This window comes from Amphiprion ocellaris, chromosome 18 (assembly GCF_022539595.1).
Source record: "Amphiprion ocellaris isolate individual 3 ecotype Okinawa chromosome 18, ASM2253959v1, whole genome shotgun sequence".
Lineage (NCBI taxonomy): Eukaryota > Metazoa > Chordata > Actinopteri > Pomacentridae > Amphiprion > Amphiprion ocellaris.
Window position 1 is genome coordinate 1,030,010 of NC_072783.1, and position 22,535 is coordinate 1,052,544.

At 39.4% G+C, this 22,535-nt stretch overlaps 1 protein-coding gene across 8 annotated transcripts in view; it reads left to right on the forward strand.

The window, feature by feature from the left end:
• sdk2b (sidekick cell adhesion molecule 2b) overlaps positions 1 to 22,535 on the forward strand; it is a 375,818-nt gene that overhangs the window by 213,513 nt on the left and 139,770 nt on the right. For all 8 annotated transcript variants that reach the window (XR_008599389.1, XR_008599388.1, XM_055004189.1 and 5 more), the window contains exon 2: positions 20,213 to 20,372. Coding sequence is in view for 6 of the 8 variants with exons in the window: in XM_055004189.1 (XP_054860164.1) it covers positions 20,213 to 20,372 (160 nt within the window). In the remaining 2 variants the exon portion in view is untranslated. The remainder of the gene's footprint in view (positions 1 to 20,212; positions 20,373 to 22,535) is intronic.

The window sequence follows — 22,535 nt, forward strand, 5'->3', positions numbered from 1 at the left end:
TTTGGACACAAATAGGTTAGATGTCCAGTTAATCCCTATTTTTTCTCAACTTTTGAAGTATAATCTTGTAATTGGACAAAGCCAGAGCACAACAGCTTTATCTCAATGTCAAATGGCACTCTTCTGTTTATTTTTTCCACTTTTATTTTCCCACTGTGACGGGGTTGGTTCCATCGAGTGCACGCTGTGAACAGTTGCGATCGGTTCGAATTGTCCTTTGCTGAGTGGTTTTTCCACTCCACTGCACAAAAAGGTAAAAAGTTTAGAAGTGACAGAGTGGAACGCAAATAAATCTGATTACAGTTTGAGATATTTCATGTTTGGAAGCATGAAATCTGGTGCATATTTGGCATTAAGACAGAGATGTTTGTTCAAATAATAATTGTGCAGCCATTATTTCTCTGGGTATTACAACATTTTTCCTTTTGCTTCTACAAGACACAATAGATTGTCTCTCAGACAGCTCACAATTTGACAGTAAACTGACAAAGCAACAGGATATAGGCACCTTGTTTGCTGTCCGCTGCCTGCAGACCCCTTTGCAATAACAGAAGCAGTCCTAATACCCAGCCGAGGCTTCGGGCTTAAACAGTTTCTCTGTGCACTGATGTAAATAAAACTCTTGTTTTCCTCCATGACCTAATCCTTGGACTTTATTATACAGTTTAGGGAAGGTTTTTGTACCTCCAGCCTTATAATCACTCTGCTCCTCCAACCCACTTTCATCTTTTCATCCCTCCTCCTTTGTGTTTTATCCTCTTCCTCTCATTCTCTCGCTGTGACCCGGCTGTACTGGCACAATGCTCCATGGCCCGATCACAAATAATACTGAAATTGAAAGCTCATTAATGAAAGATTATGGCCTCCCTGAATAGCCACGGCCAGCTTTTCATTACGGGCATATATACGGTGCAAAGAATGGAAACACAGAAGGAACAAACATTGACCCCTGCAGGAGTAGGAAAGATCAGAGCTGGGCTTTTTGTTGCAGCGATTTGCAGACATGGCCTTAACCAGAGGGAACGACCTCCCTGCTAATAAGTGAAGAAAAAGACAATAATGGAAGAAAATATAGGAAAAGCTGGCTTGATATGTCCCACCATTTGGCTGCTCCATTTTTGGATCTCCAAACCCTTAAAATGTCGAGTAGACACAATCAGAAAGGAGGGAAGGGAAGGGAAAGGAAGGGCTGAACCAACGAAGATCACTGTGAGAAAACACAGCAGGAGGTCAGAGAGAAATGTATAGCGCGAGGTAAGAAGGAGCTAATTGGCTTGCTGAGCAGTGAAACCGGCGCCATCCAATGCCTTGGCTTTATTTAGACGTGCCCTTCATTAGGTGAGTACAGAGGGGTCGGAGGAACGATCACATTTATTGAAGGGGAGGTAGAGTAGGCTGTGTTTGGACAGAGGGGGGTCTCCTTGTTTATATGAATATGCCTTTGTCTCGGTGTGAGTGTCGGAGGATGAGCGTAAAGCCGCCAACAGAGACAGAGGTGAGATGGATGAGGTGGGCGACGTATGTGGAGACTTTGTCAAGAACCCAGCGGCTCACCCTGTGTGTTCATGCTAGAAAAAGACTGCATCCATTTATATAAAAAGCATACATGGCTTTACAGAGATAAATCCTTGTGCATGCTGTACAAAAGAAACACATTAATACATGACATTCACCATCTCGATCAAATTTTTCATAACAGGCGTGAAAATCTAAAAGAGGAGACTAAAAAACTACACTGGAAAAAATGCCCCTCTCAAAACAAGAAAAAAAACTTAATTCAATGAACTTTTACCTTGAAATAAGTGAAAAAAAAATCTGCCAATAGAACAAGTGAAAAATGGCTTGGTAAGATTTCTGGAAATAAGATATGATATTTAGAATACTGAGATCTTAAAATTAGCTGGGAAAACTTATTTTAAGTTATATTTTACCAGGATTGTCAAGCTTAGGTGTCTTAAAATAAGCCAGACATGCTTAAAAAAAATAGCAGTTTTTCACTCAAAAATAGATTTTTGCTTTCATGTAACCTCCTAATTTGACATATATTAAACTTGTTTTGAGTTTTCTTGTAAAATGCACCTCAAAACAAGATAATTTCAAGATTGTTTGACTGAGCAAGAAATTTAAGATGCATTGTCTTAACCCTCCTGTTGTCCTCATTTACGGGCACCAAAAAATATAGTAATATAGTTTCCGTGTCTGAAAAAATCAAAAAATTCAGCAAAAAAAATTCCCAAAATTTCTGAAAATTTGCAAAACCTTCAGGAAGAAAATTCCAATAATTCCTTCAAAGTTTTATTTTTTAAAAATCCCCCAAATTTGGCAAGAAAATTCTTGTAAATATTTTCAAAAATGAGTAAAAATCTTCCCAAAAAATCCTAAAAATATCTAAAGTGATTCCACATATATCAGTAAAACTTCTAATATTTTCTTTAAGACCATTCAGAAAAAAATCAACCAAAATCCAGCGAATTTTGCTGGATTTTGGTTGATTTTTTTCTGAATGTTCTTAAGAAACATTTTTAACATTTATTTTTTTCCACCAAAAAATGTTCAAAGATTTCCCAAAAATGTTGAAAATGTGGACATGAGAAGTTTCACTGTGAAAATATGTTTTTTTCCACATTTTCAAACTTTAAAACGGGTTAATTTGACCTGTAGGACAAAACGAGATTGTTTGACTTAACAAGATATTTAAGATGCATTGTCTTAAAACAAGTCCCTCCATCTGCTGAAATGTCTCTTGTTAAGAGAATTTATCTTAAATCAAGTGGGATGAGATATTTTGACTAAAAATAAGACAAATAGACTTGGTAAGATTTAGAGTTTTTGCAGTGTAAATATTATCAGAGGCACCCATGTTAAAATGACATTTATTGAGGCATTAAGTGTCCCTTTTTATCCAACAAACAACTTCTATGTGGCAATTGCAAAGGCGGACTAAAAAGCCCATTCTAGTGCATTAAAAGCCTTCTAACAAGGCCATGAAGTGGAATTGTTTCCTGCTGTACTCCACGGTGAACAAGTGTTGAATCAGGCGAGATGCCGGATAATGGGCTCTCCTTCAAACTACCTCAGCTATCAAATGCTCCGCGTATTGACCTGCAGTAATCATCTTCACTAAGTGGCAATTTAGACAATTATCCCCCAAATTTCTCTTTTTAAAGTAAGTAGTCTCTCGAATGAATTCATATTATCCAGCACAATGCGCCCACACTCGTCTTAGGAACATTTAATAAAAATAATTTTAAAAACGGCTTAAAGGTTCAATATGTAACTTTTTTTTGGACCATATTAATTACAGGACTGACTTGTAGTTAACAAAAAAAAGGTTTCTGAATTGATGGCTATTGTAAATGTGGGCCCGTTTTATTCCCTTTGTGTACAAACAGTGTGGATTGATCACATCAGCACTTGGAGACAGTTTGACAAAGAAAAATCCAAACACCAGGCATACTTACAAACCAAGTTTGCTTCTTTTCACCACATCTCATGCTGCACAACAGCTCAGACTCCTGGTCCAGTGAACCACCAAGACAGCAGCTGTTCATGCACATGCATTACAGCATATGTAGTATTAAGCTTTGTACTTGTAAGGGAAGATGAAGTGGAACTGTCTCCAAAAAACTGCGTTCCTTTGCAATTAACCTCCATTCATATTTTCTCTCTGACAAGTTGGAAGTAAGAGGGGAGGATGGATAAATGGGCCAACAACTGGACTTTTATCCAGGAGACCAAGGTTTGATCTTGTGTGGGAACATTATTCTCAGACTTGAGTTTCATTTTCACTTGATGTTAGGTAGGTACCAAAACTGTGTGGTTAAGTTTAGGAAGATTTCAGTCTTTGGTTGAAATTTTCACAATGGTAGCTACGTTGTAGAAGCTTGGTGCAGTGGAGGAACCAAAACTACTTACAGAAAATTGTGTTGAAGTGGGACTTCATCTAATTCATGATAACCAAGAAAACAAAGAAAACACTTCAAACATGTAGTGAAAGTGTGTATTTTAACCCAAAAGGTGCTGTTTTCCAAAGTCCATAGTTAATCAAGCGTCTGACATGTAGTTTTCATTGCAAAAATGTCAACTAAACAATAATAGTTTCTTGAATCTAACACAGTTCTGGTGTCTACCTCTGGCAAACCAAACATCCAGTGAAAACAAGGCTTGGATCAAAGAATAATGGTCCAACCCTGGTCTCTGGGATGAAAGCCCTTTTGGTGATTTATACCTTCATTCTCCCCCTTTTACTTCCCACTTTTCAGTAAGAAAATGCAGTTTAATTGTATCGGAATCTAATTTGGAGAGTTTAGGCTGGAAGAAGACAGTTTAACCTCATCACAGCATCCCTCTGCAGCTTCTGATTCAGTCCTATTGTTATGTGGCATCTTTTTGCACATGCATTTAGTAGTATTTTACTTGAACCGCCAACGCGCTGGCGATGCTCTGATTCAAATAAATCCATACCACGTGGGTTTTTTTGGCTGACTGAAGTGCAGTAATGATGGCGGCCAAGACGAGTGTGAAACGTGTCGTTCTGTGGATGACGTGTCATCGTCGTACGACCAACACCCTGCTCGCTTCATTTGCACACACTGAACTGAATCAACTTGGCTCGCTGTTGCATGCAAGTTCTGGTTGGCAAACACTGGATTTACAACACCTGTGTGTGAGTGTGAGTGTGTGTTGTGTATGGATACGTGTGAATGTGCGTTTACTTTCCTGTAGTCTGTGCAGAAAGTTAGCGAAAGCAATAGCGCTCCTCTTTTCTCCTCCTTTGTGTTGATTCTCCTGCTGCAACCTGCACATGCATTATTGAGCAGTGAAGAACATTGTTCCACAGCGTTTAATTTTTCAGCAGGCCAGGGGTGGACTGCAGACACACCCCATCCTCAAGCCACGGGTTAGTCGGGTCACTGATGCGTACCGTCTCGTACAGAGTTGTGCATATTCCGTTATTTCCTCTGACTGCACTTCTTTTCCTCATACAAGTCTTTCATTGCATTACCTAGTAAGCCGTTAAATCCATCGCATGCTTTTGCTACTTTAAAATGACCCAGTTCTTTATGTTACCTGACGGGAATTCCGTCGGTATGCTGAATTCTGAATGAAAGAGGTGTGCTTAAATCCTGCCTCTTTTAATGTGACCTCAGTGGAGCACAGCAAAGGTTATCGCAGACGTTTCATGCAGGATTTTTAACCATATGATCCTGACACATGAGATGCTTCCCGGCTTTATTGTGTCCCATAATACAGGAATTGATTTGCCTCCATAAACATAATAGCATAATATGCTCAGTGTACTGTGCTCCACACTCCACCACTAAGGAGATTTTTCTTTCTGGATCTTGTGGGAAATTAAACCAGCTTACTCCTGAGTAAGCACACACACACACACACACACACACACACACACACACACACACACACACACACACACACACACACACACACACACACACATGCACACATTTGCATGCGGAGGAAACAGGCGATTGCACAAACAGGTATGGAGAGGCTTGTATCGGCATACAATAAATCATATTTCCTTTCATTTTTATGGTACATAATCTCTCCCATACCTGTGTATTAAAACTTTTTTTTTCTTTGTGTAGCCCTGTTTCATGGCAATACCTGCTTTGTCGAGCTTTGCAAGTCATTATTGGAGCGGCGGAAGGATTGCTGTGGGTTAAGTGATAAAGGCGAGCAGAGAGCTTAGTCTGTCGTGGCTAAAGGTTAGCTCGTAGATTTATGGCTGCCATCCCCGGCTGTTTAAAGAGGTAGACACTTTTAATATTTGAGCTGCTCTGATTGATTGCGGCCAGACTTTGCTGTCTTTTGACGATGCTGGATGAGATGAGAGCGGAGGACAGCAACTGATACAACTTTTCAAACTTTTTTAGATTTTTTTTTCTTTTTTATATTGACTTGGTGCAGTCTATACCTGAGACATAATTTGATATTCCAGACCGGTGATTCCCAGACTGCAGCTTGTTAACCCGTTAAAACAAAGGCAGCTACTTGCAGCACCTTGTCATTTTGCAATTTTTGTTGGTAAAAGTGTCTCATATGTTTCAGATTACTCAGAAAAAAATGATTTTATTTAACCTTCTGAACTCTAAAACCTACCGGTCGCATTGAAAGGCATGTGATTGTTCCAAGAACCACCAAAATTACACTATTTATCAAAGCCAGAAACTGTAAAAACAGAAATAATCATTGAATTTTTAACTTCTTGACAGTTTTTGCCTAAATCGAATCGTGTGGGATGAGCTATTCTGTTGGAAAATCTAAGCGTAATATCTGGATATTTCATCAAAATCATGTTTTGTTCACCAAAAATGAACCTTTATCATAAATAAGATTCTGTAAAAGCAAAAAAATCTACTCTCCTTGGTGCTAATGTGAAGTAATTAGTGACTCAGCTGTGACAAAAACTTAGGAGTTTACACTAGATTTAACTGCAGGCTGTGTTTACACTGAGCAGATAGGAGACAAGTATGGAAACCAAGTACAAATATAAGTCAAATATCTATAGTATGTGGAGCTACCTTTTTTCCACTTCAGTTTTTTTGTGAAATAAATAGCTAAAGAATTTCAACATTCATGTCTTCTATTTTCATGATTTATGGCACTATAACTTTGTTGTACTGCACAGAAGACATTGTGAGTTCTCTGTGCTTTTTATATGATTTATGATGCTTTAACTTTGCTTTGCTGCACAAAAGACATTTTTGAATTCCCTCTATTTCTAGCCACGGCGTTGCTGTTTCCACAGAGGTATGGGACTTTATGTTCCTGTGAAAAATGAGCCCACAGTGAGTGAAAATGTGACAGGGAAAAAAAAATCACAAAATGCCCGTAAACTGCTTGGAGTTCAGAGCGCTTATTATCGTGTGATGCCTCAGATTTGTGACCTCTTGCTAAGTGAAAGTATTGCAGCTCCTTCTTCCAACAACTAAGCTGCATTCTTTGGGAATATTTTATTTGTGATGTATCATAAATAAAGGGTGCACAAGTCATGCTGTTTAATATCATGTTATCTTCATTGAAAAAAAAACGCTTTTCTTTCAGAAATAAGGACATTTCTAAGTGACCTCAGACTTTTGAACAGCAGTGTAGATCTCTGGCCTAAATCTAACTAGCAAGCAAACAGCAAGTGAAAAAGGAACTTTAGGCTAATTTTCCAATGTGACACAAACCTCAGTCTTCTTGGTAAAAGTCCTGTTGCCTCCATCCTTACATGGACTTTGTGGCTTTTTCAAACTGGAAGCCTTCTCTTACTTCCTTTCAGCGAGAAAAGTTGAGCAAAATCCCATTTCATAAAACATAAATGTCAGTGTTTTAACAGTATGCTGGCTGTGACTTCCTGAGGTCTGGGCAGATAAACATTTCTGAGAAGGAAATAACAACAAAAATGACAAACAAAACGTTAAAATCAAAATCAGTCGTGAACTTTTAACCTTGGCTGGGACAACTTCTCCTGGATGGTGCCGGGGTCTCTGGACCTGCAGCGCTGGAAGACAGCCAGCTGAACCGGAGTCGTGAGAGGAGAGCAGACCGGCTAGTGCAGAGAGATTAGTGGCCGGCAGCACGGCCTCCTGGGAAATGCAGTGCTACAGGCGAGGAAGAGGAGGAGGCGTCGCTGAACCATGAATGGAACAAAAAGGGCCAACAGTAATACACTGGAGATGTGCCAAAAGCTGCGAGCTCCGTGTGTGTTTGTGGACGTATACGAGCAGAATAGTGAGCACCTGATTGGTTTGGAGTAATCTCCATGATATATACAGCGTGTGGACACAGGCGAGTGGAAATCTGCAGCTGGCCTGGGTTTGAGTGTCTCTCAGGGATGAGTAAAATATCAGTAAGCACACACACACACACACACACACATACACACACACACACACACACACACACACACACACACACACACTCTCTCTGCAAGAGAGCCAGACCAGTGTGCTAAATAAAGACAGACAGTAGAACAGATTTTCACACCCAGCGGGACCATTAGCGGCTCAGTTAGACCACCAGCAAACTTCCATCCTCATCAGCATCACAAGCACATTCTGACACCTGCCATCAAAGACTGAGGCATGCACACACACACACACACACACACACACACACACACACATGGCTACACAATGCAGGAATACACACATCACACCCACACCCCTGTGCATAAACACCAATTCAGATGCAAGCACACATTAGCAATCAGTGCACAGCTGGCTGAATCTAGCAGAGTTTTTATAGTGTTAAAAGTATAAGGACGCACCTGAGTGTGTGTGTGTGTGTGTGTGTGTGTGTGTGTGTGTGTGTGTGTGTGTGTGTGTGTGTGTGTGTGTGTGTGTGGCCCCCAGGCTGCAGCTGAAATATGTATGCTCTGTCCGGTGGTGCTGGAGGCCCCTGAGGACCGAGCTAGTAGGGAGGTTGCTGCCACTGCCACAGCACCACAGCCTTCTGGGAACCACAAAGTAACTGACTTATCTGTAAAAATTCAGCAGCGCTCTCTGCACACCGGACACACTGAAGTCTGGAGGAACGTGTCATCTGCAAAGCGGGTCGAGCCCTCAGACACATCGAAAAGCTGCATGTATTGCAGTGAGCACGCATAAGAGGATGTTCTGCCTTGAAAATGGACATAGGTGATTACCGGGCGAGGTTAATTCAGCACAGAGTGTCTATTCAGCCCTGCATTACCTTCGCTCCAGTGTGTGTTCGCTCGTTGTAGAAATAAAAAAATAAATAGAATCCAGACGTGATGTTGAGTGCTGGAGAAAAACAACTCTTGACTGAGGTCAAGGAGACATTATCATGCAAGAGTGACGTACATAAGTCATCAGCAATGATTCAGGTGAAGTCAGAAAGCAGCAGCGAGGAAATTATTAAATAATAAACAAGTAATAATAAAAAAAAAAAGTTAAAGTAATTAACAGAATTGGCCTAATTTGTTTTTTATTATTATTTCTAAACTTCTTGTGGTTTAATTTCAATGCATTCTCTGTGACTTTCCACCTTAAAGTATAGCATATACATAACAACATACCATACCTTAACACACGTAACATAACACAACATACAATAACATAACAGCATAATATAATGTATTCATAACATAACAGCATAGTACAGTATATACATGGCAACATACCAGTGCATAACGAAACATACAATAATGAGCAATAATTCAGGTGAAGTCAGAAAGCAGCAGCGAGAAAATAAATAATAAACTAGTAATAATAAAAAAAAGTTAAAGTAATTACCATAATTGGCCTAACTTGTTTTTTATTATTATTTCTAAACTTCTTGTGGTTTTATTTCAGTGTATTGTCGTCTGTGGCATTCCACCGTAAAGACCAGTGCTTTGTTTTGACCTTTTAAAGCTGAGTGTTTGCAGGGAAATAGAAGAACGTTCCCCGACTATATGTCTTGTTATTTTAGAAGCGAATTCTCCCAGTTCTCCTCAATTATGAATTCTCAGCCCGGGGCAGGCATTTGTACCTGGCACTGTTCTCATTAATGAGGGAGCTGATTTAATTGACTGTGTGCTGCAGACTCGGTTTGCCAGCGTCCGTCTGACACACTAACCTCCACGTACACATGCGCGCACACGTGCACTAGCACGTCCCAGCTTGGAGCCGACCCGGGCCACGGCCCCAGGGAGCAGCGGCTGGCATCGGCTGCGCTGTATGCAAATGAAGGGGCCTCTAACACAATAATTCCTTTGTAGAAGTGGAAGTCAGGTTTTGTGTGTGTGTGAGCGTGTATGTAGGACTGTTCCCATTCACTGGGAGTGTATTTAGCACTAATTGGTCAGTGTGGGTGTGTGTGTTTTGTATTTCATGTCACAGCTGTAACCCAAGATGGCTGATACAGGATGTTACTTAAGCTTTTTAATCAGCGGTAATAGTTGTATAGAGCATGCACTGTTCTTTCAATATACAGCAATCATCACCTCCTTATGCCCTCCAGTGTCTACACGTTGTACATTTACACTCCCTCCGGTTGTGTGACAGATTAATTCCCTCTCAGTGATGAAGTAGTCAAAAAGAAAAGGATAATTTCAGTCTTGTCACAGTGATGCTATTACAATTTTTCATTTTCAGGCCTTTAATTGTTGTTACAGTTGTATTGCTGAATATGAAGCCAGTCATGCGAGTAGGTGATGCAGATTCCTGTGTTTGTTAATTGTGCATCAGTCTGTTTGTAATGCCTCGAGGCGGGGAGGACTGTGCTCTTTTTTCTCCTCTTTCAATAAGGGTAAGTAAAGATGAGAGCTGTGTGCTGCTGGTCACTAGACTCGCCTCACAATTCCCAGTGTTGATTATTATGCAGAAAACACTGAAAAAACAAGTAGTGTCTGTTTCATTGGGGCATTTCATATGGGGAAGATATACATTTTGTTTAGGGCACTAACAGCTGAAAATAGGACAATAAATTAACACACAACACAACATAGCATAATATACAAGAACATAGCATAACATAGCATAGCATGGCATAACACAACATACAAGAACATAATATAACATAGCATTACATGGCATAGCATACCATAACATATGCACAGTAATATAGCTTACATAGCATAGCATAGCATTGCATAGCATAGCATAGCATACCATAATATATGCATAACAATATAGCTTACATAACATAGCGTAGCATAGCGTAGCATGCCATAACATATGCATAGCAATATAGCTTATATAACATAGCATAGCATAGCATAACATATGCATAACAATATAGCTTACATAACATAGCGTAGCATAGCATAGCATACCATAACATATGCATAGCAATATAGCTTATATAACATAGCATACCATAACATATGCATAACAATATAGCCTACATAACATAGTATTACATGCATTAACATAGCATAGCATAGAATAACATGGCACAGCATAGGATAACATGACATAGCACAACATAGCATAGCATTGCAGTGAAATCTTTGATTTCTTTGTTAAGTATAATTTTTACTTTCTTTTTATCATTTGCTCTACATATGACACTAATTGTATTTACCCAGAGGGAAAGAAAATTCAAATTAACTTCTTTTCTTTGCCCAGGTTAATTCTGCTAAATGTAACTGAACTCAGTTTAACGTCAATATGAAATTTTCTCCATTTTTCTCACACCTCTTAAATTCAGCCCCTAATAAACAGTTTTGCTTTCATGTCAGCCTGATACCAAAGTAAGAAGTTAAAATGTTCTTTCTCTCTCTCACTTCGGTGATCTGAAATAATCAGTGATTAAATTCAGATCTCGGAGAAAAGCTGAGTTTGTTGTCTGTTCTCCGAGTTGCCCGACTTAAAAGAGCTACATAAAAACTTCAGTTTCTCATTGATTGGTCACAAATCTCACCAGTAAATTAAGAAATCTCCGTCTGTGTGTGTGTGTGTGTCTGTTCTCCATATGTCTTAATAACCGTACATCCAATCTGCTGTAAATTTGGCAAGTGTTCTGCTGGAGACCTGAGGAGGTGTAGTGTTGAGTTTGAAGTCATTTGGGTGAGTCTGGCCACTTGTGGAGTTCAGAATTTAAACACTGTCTAGCTTTGCTGATGTCTGTGACAGTGTGTGCACCATTAGTTTTGTTAATTTTCTACTAGGTGGTGATGTTCTTTATGTGTTGGTGTCACAGCTGAGCAAATGTAAATGATGGAATATTTAGTTTGTTCTTTTTGTTTTCCATTTCAGCCCACATCTGTTTGGATGGGTGTTTTAATCATATGTCTTTGAAATTAATAATAAAGATATCATGCATTATGATGGCTTCATAGTCCACCATGGTGGTGCAGCAACAAGGTTCTGGTTCTGAACCTGCTGGTGCCTTTGTTTCCTCCATAAAAAAATAAAAAACACTACAACATTACTAATTGTTGTAATAATGCCTCCAATAGGGGCGTTATTTGTGACTATTTCTTCAGCACTATTTCCACTTTTTACACCACCGAGGAACGCAGCTGAGTTACGCGATAATTGGCGTATGTTTGTCTTTCTGTCTGTCTGTCTTTCCACAACATAAGTCAAAAATGGAAACACACATTTGGATGAAATTTTCAGGGAAAGTCAGAAATGACACAAGGACAAAGTGATTAGATTTTTTCAGTGATGCAGCTTATTGTCTGGATCCACAGATTTGTTAAAGATTTCTGTATCATTGCCAGATAGCGGCACAGCATCACTGTAACCATGACAACAAGTGAACACTACGTCAGCTGCCTGCTGATGATCACATGATTGTGATCCTACTACAAATCCACCGCTGAGGACTTATCGGGACTTATCCGTCGGAAATCAAACAATGACTGAGCAGCCTTGGAGGAGTACTGCGCTCTCTGAGTGCTTTTCTTTTTTGTCCTACTGCAGTACATATGAACAGAACTTATGAGCTCATACAGCCACTATGCCTGTTATGGAAAATGCAGTTAGAGCCACATATGCTCCATTGTATTTTGAATTGCAACCTGATCCCTGAATTATATGTTTTCCTTTTCATAAATAAAGCAGTTTCCACCTTTTATTGATGTAGAAAGTGCTCATATTGGTGTATAAAAATTCACCAGAATGCAGGACATGAAGTGTTTGACACTCAAATACCTCTGACTTAATGTGTTCCAATCCAATATTCATATTAAACGAACAACCATGCAAGGGTGTGCGCCACTTCTCACCCAGCGTCACCCTGGGTTTTTCTCTTATTTGTGTATTTATTGCTCTGTAAGGTTGTTTAAGGAGAAAACTTGAAAAAGCCCATGAGCACAGCAAAACAGAAAGTGCTGCTTTTGTTGTGTTTCTCCTGTTACCCTCAAACTGGACATGATAATTTGTCTTAGATTGATTTATTATTCTGCTCCTTATTTGTCCTTGGGGGGGAGCTCCAAATTAGAAGATGATTTATTTCTGATGAGAATAAGAAAATAAATTTTTCCTTTGGGTCATCTCTTCTGTTGAGTGTTTTGTAACTTTATGTTGCTAATTGCTTGTTGTTGATTAGAGCGCAATAATAAGAGCTTTTTTGTCCACTTAGGGGGAACAACATGAGATGTAAACACATTTTGATTGGCATTTCATGGTGGGCAGTTACACTATAGTGTAGTAAAAGCAGCAAGAGTGAAAGTTGTAACGCTGATGTTCAACAGCGTCCGGTGCTAAAACTCTGCAGGTTTATTATTACAATCAATTGAAGGCCAGACTGAAAAGGTAGGGTTTGAAAAAATTTAAGAAAACCCTCTCTGCTGCCCTCAGGTCTGCTCCATAGACTGTAATAACAAAAGGATGTCTCACTGTGGGTTTTTATTCAGACTTTGGGCATCATTACCAGAAGACCTGAGGTTTCAGGAGGGTTCATACGATAAAAGCAAATCCCATAAATAGGTAGGGTCGAGACCATTAAGCGGTTTATAAAACAATAAAAGACTCTTAAAATCAATTCCAAAGCAGACAGGTAGCCAGAGCAGAGACTTTAAAATTGGGGTAATATGAGCTCTCCTTCACACACCTGCAGCTGAGTTCTGAAGAAGTTATACTTGCGATATATCTTTGTCGGGGAGACCAAATAGCATTGCATTAGTCAGTCCTGCCTGTAATAAAAGCACACAGCAGCGTCTGTATATTGGTTTTAGAGAGAAGCCGTTGCAGATGCGGTGATGTTTTTCAAGTGATAAAATGCTTTCTTAGTCACATTTTTAATGTGAGAATGAAGATCTGAGTCAGGATTCTTTCTCTGACATGGATTTAATGGTAGTGCTTCATTTTTTCTGAGTCTCTCCACAATTGAGCAAGATTTCAATTTTTCCCTGGTTGAATTTTAGAAAGTCCTTTGCCATTCATCTAAAAGCAGCTATAAAAGGCATTGACTGACTAAATTTTATCAGGAGGCATGACAGTGTGTAGTTTTGTGTCATCTGCATAGCTGTGAAACCTGATGCCATGTCTACTAAATACGTCTCCAAGTGGCAGCATGTAAAGTTTAAATATTGTAGGAACCAAAATCGAACCTTGAGGAACACCATAAGTCATCTCTAGCTTTTAGATGAACATTCACTCATGCTTACATAAAAGTCTTTATCTGTAAGATAAGATTTCACCTAACTAAACCAGTATCAGATAGGCTGTTAGTCATTTGTGGAAGTTGATGCCGTGCCTCCTAAAGGCGTCTCCAAGTGACAGCATGTAACGTTTGAACAGTGTAGGATCTAAAATCAAACCTTGAGGAACACCATAGCTTTTAGACGAACATTTATCCTTTCTGACATAAACTTTTATATGAATAAAATAAGATTTGAATCAGATAAGTCTTTTGCCCATTGGTGGAAATTGTTAGCATGTCTCTTTATTACGTTTCCAAGCAGCAGCATGTAAAGGTTAAGGAGTGTAGGCCAAGAATCGAACCTTGAGGAACACCATAAGTCATTTATAGCTTTTAGATGAACATTGATCCATGCTTACATAAAATTCTCTATTGATAAAATAAGTTTTGAAACAATTTAACCAGTACCAGATGGGCTGTTTGCCATTTGTAGATACTGATGTTGTACCTCCTGATTCCCAGTGGCAACATGTAAAGGTAAAAAATGTAGGACTTAAAATAGAACCTTTAGGAGCACCATAAGTCATTTTATAGCTTTTAGATAAACATTCATTCATGCTTACATAAAATTTTCTGTCCAATCAAACCAGTAACAGATCGGGCGTTTGTAAAAATTGATGCTGCACCTCCTAAAGGCGTCTCCAAGTGGCAGCATGTAGAGGTTAACAGGACCTAAAATCTAACCTTGTTAAACACCCCAAGTCATTTTATAGATTTTAATTGAATATTCACTCATTCTTACATAAAATTGTCTTTCTGTATTTTAAGAATTGAACCAATTAATCTAGTACCAGATAGGCAGTTTGCCATTTGTGGAAATACGTGCCGTCCCTCCTGAAAGCATCTCCAAGTAGCCACTGGTAAAGGTTAAAAAGTCTAGGATCTAAAATCTGAAGTTATTTCATAGCTTTTAACTGAATATTCACGCATGTTTACATAAGATCAAATCTGAACCAGTTAAACCAGTACCAGATAGGCCATTCAGACTAGAAAATGCATCTAAAAGAAATCAACTAGTCGACCATATACGAGGCTGCACTGAAGTCAAGTAGCACCAATACAGAGGACTTTTAGTGGTGGGCGGGACGCAGTTTATCAGCATTTTCTAAATTTCATGGAATATGCAGTAATTTTATTAAGGGTAAAATATCTGACATGTTAATCGTTAATGAAAATAATCATCGCCTACAGCCCTCAGCCGCTGTGTCCCCGGAGTGTATTTCCTGCCACTGTGTGCTGATTCCACAGTTAGATAACAGTGATGAGCTCTCATGGACTTCCTAATGAGAAGGATTGCTGGAGATATTCATCAGTGATCAATGTGTTCTTTGGCCTCACACCTCCCTGTTTGTGGGTGATACAGTATTTGCGCTTGTTTGCATATGCCTCTCCGCTGTTTCTTCCTTCCCTCCCCCCCCGCCTCTCACCTCGTGCTCTTTTTATCTCCCCGTCTAAGATAAAAGCCAAGCGCTCGTCGCCGGGGAACAATTAGTCTCGGCCATCTCCGATCGCTATTTCACGTCTCAATTTCCCTCATTTTCAGACTGTCTTCCTCTGTGCCGTTAACCCACACTGCTTTGGGAGATGCCCAAGCACTCCAGCTCTAAAGGCAGCTCAGAGTCTATTTTACATTTTATCTCTATTTTGCATCTGTTAAGCCCTCTGCCTGCCATGTTTGCTCTCTCATAAATCATTTTCACTCTTATTTTCTTACATCACTTAACCCAAGTGTTCATATTTTCTCTTCTGGTCCATTGTGTGTACTTCCTTTGCACTGGAGTCTTCACCTCACAGTGTGACTTTCCGATTAGCTGTGTCTGTGTTTTGGCTTGGTTTTTTTTAATGTTTTTTTTTCTACACTTCTGCTGTGTGAAGGCTTTTCTTCATGTTTGACTAGCTTAAGGGATCAGATTTTAACAGAACACAGCACAGCCAGAATGGCAAGGGGCCCAATTTTGAACTTGAAAACAGTAGAGGTAGTGATGTGAGTTGAATCTAATGGATCAATACTGTGTGGTGTTTTATTGAGTCTCCTCTGTCTTCTCGTGTTTGCTATAAACATTTATTTATGCGGCCTACAGGCTGGCGCAGCGCTCAGGTTATCAAAAGTCAGAAGTCAAACCAAAGAGCTGTTTATAAATATGCATCAAGAAGGTGCTATAATTTATGAATATTCATCTTATTGAGATGTGTTATGCACTGCTGTTCATCTGCTTCTGATTTCTCTTGATTTTCTTCATGATGTATCTTTGTGTGTGCTGCGGTTAATCACCTTGGATCTCTGTTTAGTGAAGGCGAAAGCATTTCCACTTATAGATTTGAGAAATTGTTCCAAAGTACTTCAACATAACTTAATGGAGTGGTTGAACCTGTTATGTGGCTCTCTGAAATAACATCATTAGTCATCTGGCTGTTTCATAACTTTCTCTGGAGATTCACGTTGTCGCAAGTTCATTAGGTACGTCTGCTTTTGTTAAAATACAGTCTGGTGCAAAAGTCCTATCATAATCCTTTCACTTATATGTATATTAGTGGTGGGAAACAATGAAAGAATTAATTCATTCCAGACTTTGTAACTAATTCATCACAATTAATCGCATTTTCGTCAAATAACAATATTTGACACAATAGGCAAAGTTTTTCAACCTAAATTTTGGTTGATGACTGACTAGATGAATAGACATACGTGAACTTAAACAGCAAAAATGTTTCTATTTCATTTCTATTTATCTGCATTTTTCATTTGTCCACTACATTCACAGATTACTGAAAACTCAAATCGACATTATAGTGATTATATTCAACACTTTATGACTTTTTATAAACTCAACCACTTTCAATGTCTGGAAAAGTGGTCTATTCTGGGATGGCTACACCAGGACTGTTGTAGCTAAACGTATGCTGCGCCGCCCCGGAGCTCATTTGCATAAAATAGTTTCATTTATGTAAATGCAGCGCGGGGAGTGGAGGTCCGACGCATCACGAAACTTTCGTTAAGCGTCTAAACCAGCCGTCGTTCAACTAAAACCAGGACAGAGTCAGCAGCTTATTTCTCACCTCAAATGCTTTCATAAAAATGCGTTTTTTTTTTAATGCATTATTTTTCTGTAATTAATTAATCATAATTGACATGTTAAAGTGCTAGCCTTAATATATACACCACGGTTCAAAAGTTTGGTTCAAAACCCAGACAATTTTATTCTTTCTATGAAAACTCCCACTTTTATCCATGTGCTAACATAACTGTACAAGGGTTTTCTAATCATCAATGAGCCTTTCAACACCATTAGCTAACACAATGTAGCATTAGAACACAGGAGTGATGGTTGCTAGAAATGTTCCTCTGTCCCCCTATGGAAATATTCCATTGAACATTTCCAGCTACAACAGTGATTTACCACATTAACAGTGTCTTCACTGGATTTATCATTCATTTTATGTTGTCTTCATTGAAAAAAATGCTTTTCTTTCAAAAATAAGGAAATTTTTAAGTGACCCCATACTTTTGAACGGTAGTGTCTATATATGAATAAATATATATGAATTTTACACTGAAGACAAATGAGTTCATGTAATACTTTTCAAGCCTATCAGCGCCAAGTTTCTGGAAAAGCCTAGACAGTGTTCAGAAAAAGCTTCCAATGTGACAAATTAGAAAGAAATTTTACAGTAAAAAATGAAGAAATAGCGATGCGCCGATAGTGTTTGTGTAATTGCTCTCCCTGCCAGAAGGGGGAGACAAAACTTCTTCATGTTTTTAGACACGTTGATTCTCCTTCTTCTCAATTTTTTACTCTGTTTTTTAACAGTGCTGTGTATTTATTGCAGCATACTCAGGAGGGATTTTTAATTTTTGTCTTCCTCATTTATAGCAGTGAGAATAACACAAGCAAGAATCAGATTTCCCAGTTGATGACCAACATTTTTAAAAGAAAACATCCATAACTGCAAACTGTGAATGTGTTACAACCTTGTGTACCTCCATGAGGTTATTAGGACTCAACAATATGACAAAAGTACCTGATTGCAGTTTTTTCTGACAGATAATGTGATTTGATCTGATACATAATATTGTAAATCAGGCTTTAGTTCTGTTGTCACCATATAATAGATGTAATAGAAGTCTTTATTGTGACACCAGGAGGACGGCATGAATTTATGAAACCCCTGACTTTACATTTTGAACCCTTTATCATACTTGCTGCTGACTTATAGCTATAACTGCAGCCTTTGCAAATCGCTAATTGTTTCTAATTACTATTTTTGATTTGAAATTGATTAATTCTTCAGCTCTTTACTACATACGATTGATTAGTTGAAGTAGTACTTACAAAGCAAACCCCTCGTCTCCCAGCTAAACTGCATAGTCAATTACTGCATGAAGTTTCAAATCAACAGACTGTATCTTTGCTGTTTATTTTACAGCTTCACTGGTGAGGCAATTCAGCCAAGCTGTCCTGTATTAGATGAGGTGGGACTAAAACAAAGGAGAAGTTTCAAAAATGTCTAGAAAAGGCTGTGTTTTAAACCAAAACATGCTATTTACCTAAACCTAACCACTTGATTTTGGTACCTAAACATAACCGAATCAAAAGACAGTAAACAAGGTGTAAAAATGAAACTTGCGTCTGAGGATAATAGTCTCACACTGGTTTCCAGAGTGAAAGTCCTGTTTCTGACTCCGTCCTCTAATCCTGCCTTCTTTCAACTGAAAGTCTTTTCTAGTACATCGCAGTCTGTTCCAGTGTGTAAATTTGAAGAAAATTATGCACCTTCAGAACGTAAATGCAGTTTGATTGTACAGGTATGTCATTTTTGGGAGACTGAGCTGTACAAAGAAATGTTCTCAGGAAATTAAGCGTGTTCCTCCAGAGGCCTCGGTAGTAAATCTGACTCCTTGATTGAAAGCGAAAAGCTTGTAAATCATCTCAGGTTTCTCACTCTGTTTCACTCTCATCGCCCATTCCTTCACTCTTATCAGTCTACCTCCAGTGGATTTGTCGACCCGAAAGAGAGGAACCAAATATCAGCACTATAGATCATTTTGACAGTTTAATTTCAATGCCTGATTATCAGTCAATTTGATAATTATATTATCCAACCATCCAATTAATGTGTTCTATATTTACAGTGATCATCAAGTAAGCTCCCATTTTTGCATCGTCTGTTCAGGGTGAGATATTGCAAACGCGAATGGTCCCTGACAGTTTGTCTGTGAGGCTTTTTTGATTGAGATATAAAAGTCAGTGCGTGTCTGTTGCCACATTCGATACGTGCCTCGCCCTGCGGTGAGGTTCTCGCTGGTCTTCCTCAATCCGTTCCTTCACACTCAACAGAGCGTGTTCAGGAAACACAGAGGCAGCGAAAGACAGAGCGAAACGGAGTGGAGGCGAACGAATGATGAAAGGATTTCATGCCTCCTCCTTGGCTTTACTCCTCTCCTGTCTGCTCTGTCTTGCCCAGAGGAAAGTGCTGCGCTTTGCCAATGAGTTAGTGACACAAATACACAGAGCAGGAAGATGCAGGGCCAATCCTTCATGACTTGATGCCTCTGCTTCCTCCTCCCTGTTAGCCAGATATCTCTGACACTCCCAGCGCAAGTCAGAATCACCCTGCACAGGCAGCAGTGCATCACAGGAGATTAGGCGGCTCCAACTGGGACGTGTTCAGAAAGAGTTTCCATCTGCAGCCTAGCATCTTGGTGTTTACTTTCCAGTGGTAGCAGAATTTGCCTCATCTTAGATGAGATTTTAGCATCTGACTGTATACAATCTGTTAGATAGCTGTAAGCATCAACTACAGCTACATCTCTGTTCAAGTCTGCCCATTCAAATGATTTTCACATATTCAGAGAACCCTTTGCTCCTCGTCTATGAACACCTTTTCAGAATGAAAGTTCATGACAAATAAATGTGCTCTTCTCCCTCATGTATCTCTAAAACTCCCACATTTTCACATTTCTGCCTCCAGGATCACATAAATGTGGGATTTAAGAGTGACTGTTCTTTGCTCAGATGCTACTGAGGGGCTTTCTGTTGGCTCACTTTAGAAGCGTGATGCGTCATTTAAAAAGATTAATTCCAAACTGTTTTCTTTGCAGATGATGTGCCTCCCTACTTCAAGACGGAACCGGTTCGTAGCCAGCTCCACCTGGAACGCAACCGGCTGGTGCTGACCTGTATGGCAGAGGGAAGCTGGCCGCTGGAGTTTAAATGGATCCACAACAGCACAGAGTTAACACGCTTTTCTCTGGAGTACAGGTGAGTGCAAAGTGATTCACTGATCCACAGACAAGATAGACGTCTTACAGAAAGGCCGACTGATACAGTGAATAGCAGTATATTAAATGGGACAGAAGCCTGAATTTGCTCTGAAATCCAAAAGGCAATACACACATTTGTTCAAAGCTGAGTCAGTATTTACCTTTATGCCATTTGCTATATTATACCAGAAAATCTTTATCCCAAATGTGCAGTTTCTGAGATTTACACAACGCTGTTTGAAATAAATGGACTAAAAAGCCGAACAAACCACAGCATAACAATTACTGCATTCTCACTTTAGTTTGGCTGTAAATGTTCAGAAGGAAATTAACAATTGGTTGGTCTTTTGACACATGTGGCATTATAATTTGAACTCAACTTAACCCTCTGAACCTCAAACAGTTTCTGGGCGTTCTTTGCATGTTGTTACTCACTGTGGGCTCATTTTTAGCTGTTTTGTAGACTCCTGCATCTCTATGGCAACAGTGCAACTATTGCTAGAAGTAGAAAGATCTCAAAAATGTCCTTAGTGCAGTATGAGATAGCTAAAAGGCTATAAATCATTAAAAAGTGAGATTGAAAGTTGAATTTCTTTGATTATTTATTTTGCAAAACTTGAAACCTCCTAGAATCAAAATGCACACCACAAGTGCTGAAGATGCTAGAGAAAAGATATGGTAGATATTTAACTGTTTGCATTTTTTGATTAGTTTTTACACTCGTCTTCTAAATCTCAGTGCAATCAAGCCCTTTTCAGCTGAATAGTCTGTGAATTTTTGCCATGGGACCGTTGGTTGCAGATTAGTGAGCAATGGCTTCCTTGTTGTGACAAGGAGAGCGAAATGTTTTATTTTTTGCAGAAAATAATTAGTTCAAGCGGTTTATTTTTGGCGAATTTTTAAATGAGACATGTAGAATAAAGTGATTTTGATGAAATATGAGGATTTTTAGCTTTAGATTTGATTAATTTTCCAGATGGCTTGGTAGTCACAGATGAGTTGTTCAAAGACGTTTGAAAATCTAATGATTCTCTCTGTTCTGCAGTGTACAGTGTTTGGGTCTGACAAATAGTATAATTGTGGTGAAAGTTAAGATGCCTTTTAAACCCATCAGCAGGGTTTGCTGCTCTAAAAGTTTAAAGAAAAAAAATACAAATCTAAACCATCTGCATTGTCCTGTTTATTGTGATTAAGATACCACAGAGGTCAGGTAGTAGGGAAATTCTGATAAACGAAAACAGTCAGTGGAATTAGTCTTACTGAGATAAACCCGGTTCAGTAGTACAGCAGTAACTGCCACATCAGCGTCTGTTTCTTATCAAATTCAGGTTGTCAAATCTGAAATCATATACTACAGATTCAGAGTGCAGAAAGAGCACTACACCTCTAAGCATCTTACCATTTTTCACTTCTAATATTCGTGCAGTTATTGTTTTCTGTCTCTGTAGAGTCGTATAATTTTCTGCATGCACATTTTTAAACCTAGCTAGTTGTACAGTATATTCATCATGTAGCAGCCCAATAATAAAGGAATGGCGCTTGCTGTTTTCTCTGTTATTGCCTCTGCCTCTCCTTTCCCCTCGTGGCTCTGTGACCTCCATCATTCTCTCTGGAGAGGCCGCGAACAAGCGAAAGGCGTGAATGAGGGATGGGGCAGGAGATAAACCGTCTTTAATGGTAACTGGAAGATCCTAATCATGTGGCAAACATTGCTCTTATCTCGGGGAGCAGTGTGTCTGCACCAAGCGATTTCTGTGTGTGCATGTGCGAGCTCAGACGGCGGTGTAAATGAAGCACTGGGGGATTGAAAGAAAGCCTGCGGACACAGACTTAGCTGATCTTAGCTGAACTGTTGTGTTCACATGTGAGAAAGTGGAAACAACAGAGGCCGAACATACAGGCAACATCAGCCTCGTTGATGGAGGACCTTTGTCTTTACAGCCTCTGGAGACAGATAAGACCAGAGCGGGAACAGCAGGGTAGGAAGGGCAGATGTGACACACGGATGCTGGAACAATTGATCAGAATGGACAGTACTTGAGATTAACACTGTCTGTTGCAGCCTCGGGGCCGCTTTGACTGTGCTATTGAGTGAGTGATGGTGATTAAACAGCTACTCAGGTGCAAAGCCGAGCACGGTTCTGCATGTGTGAGTGTGTGG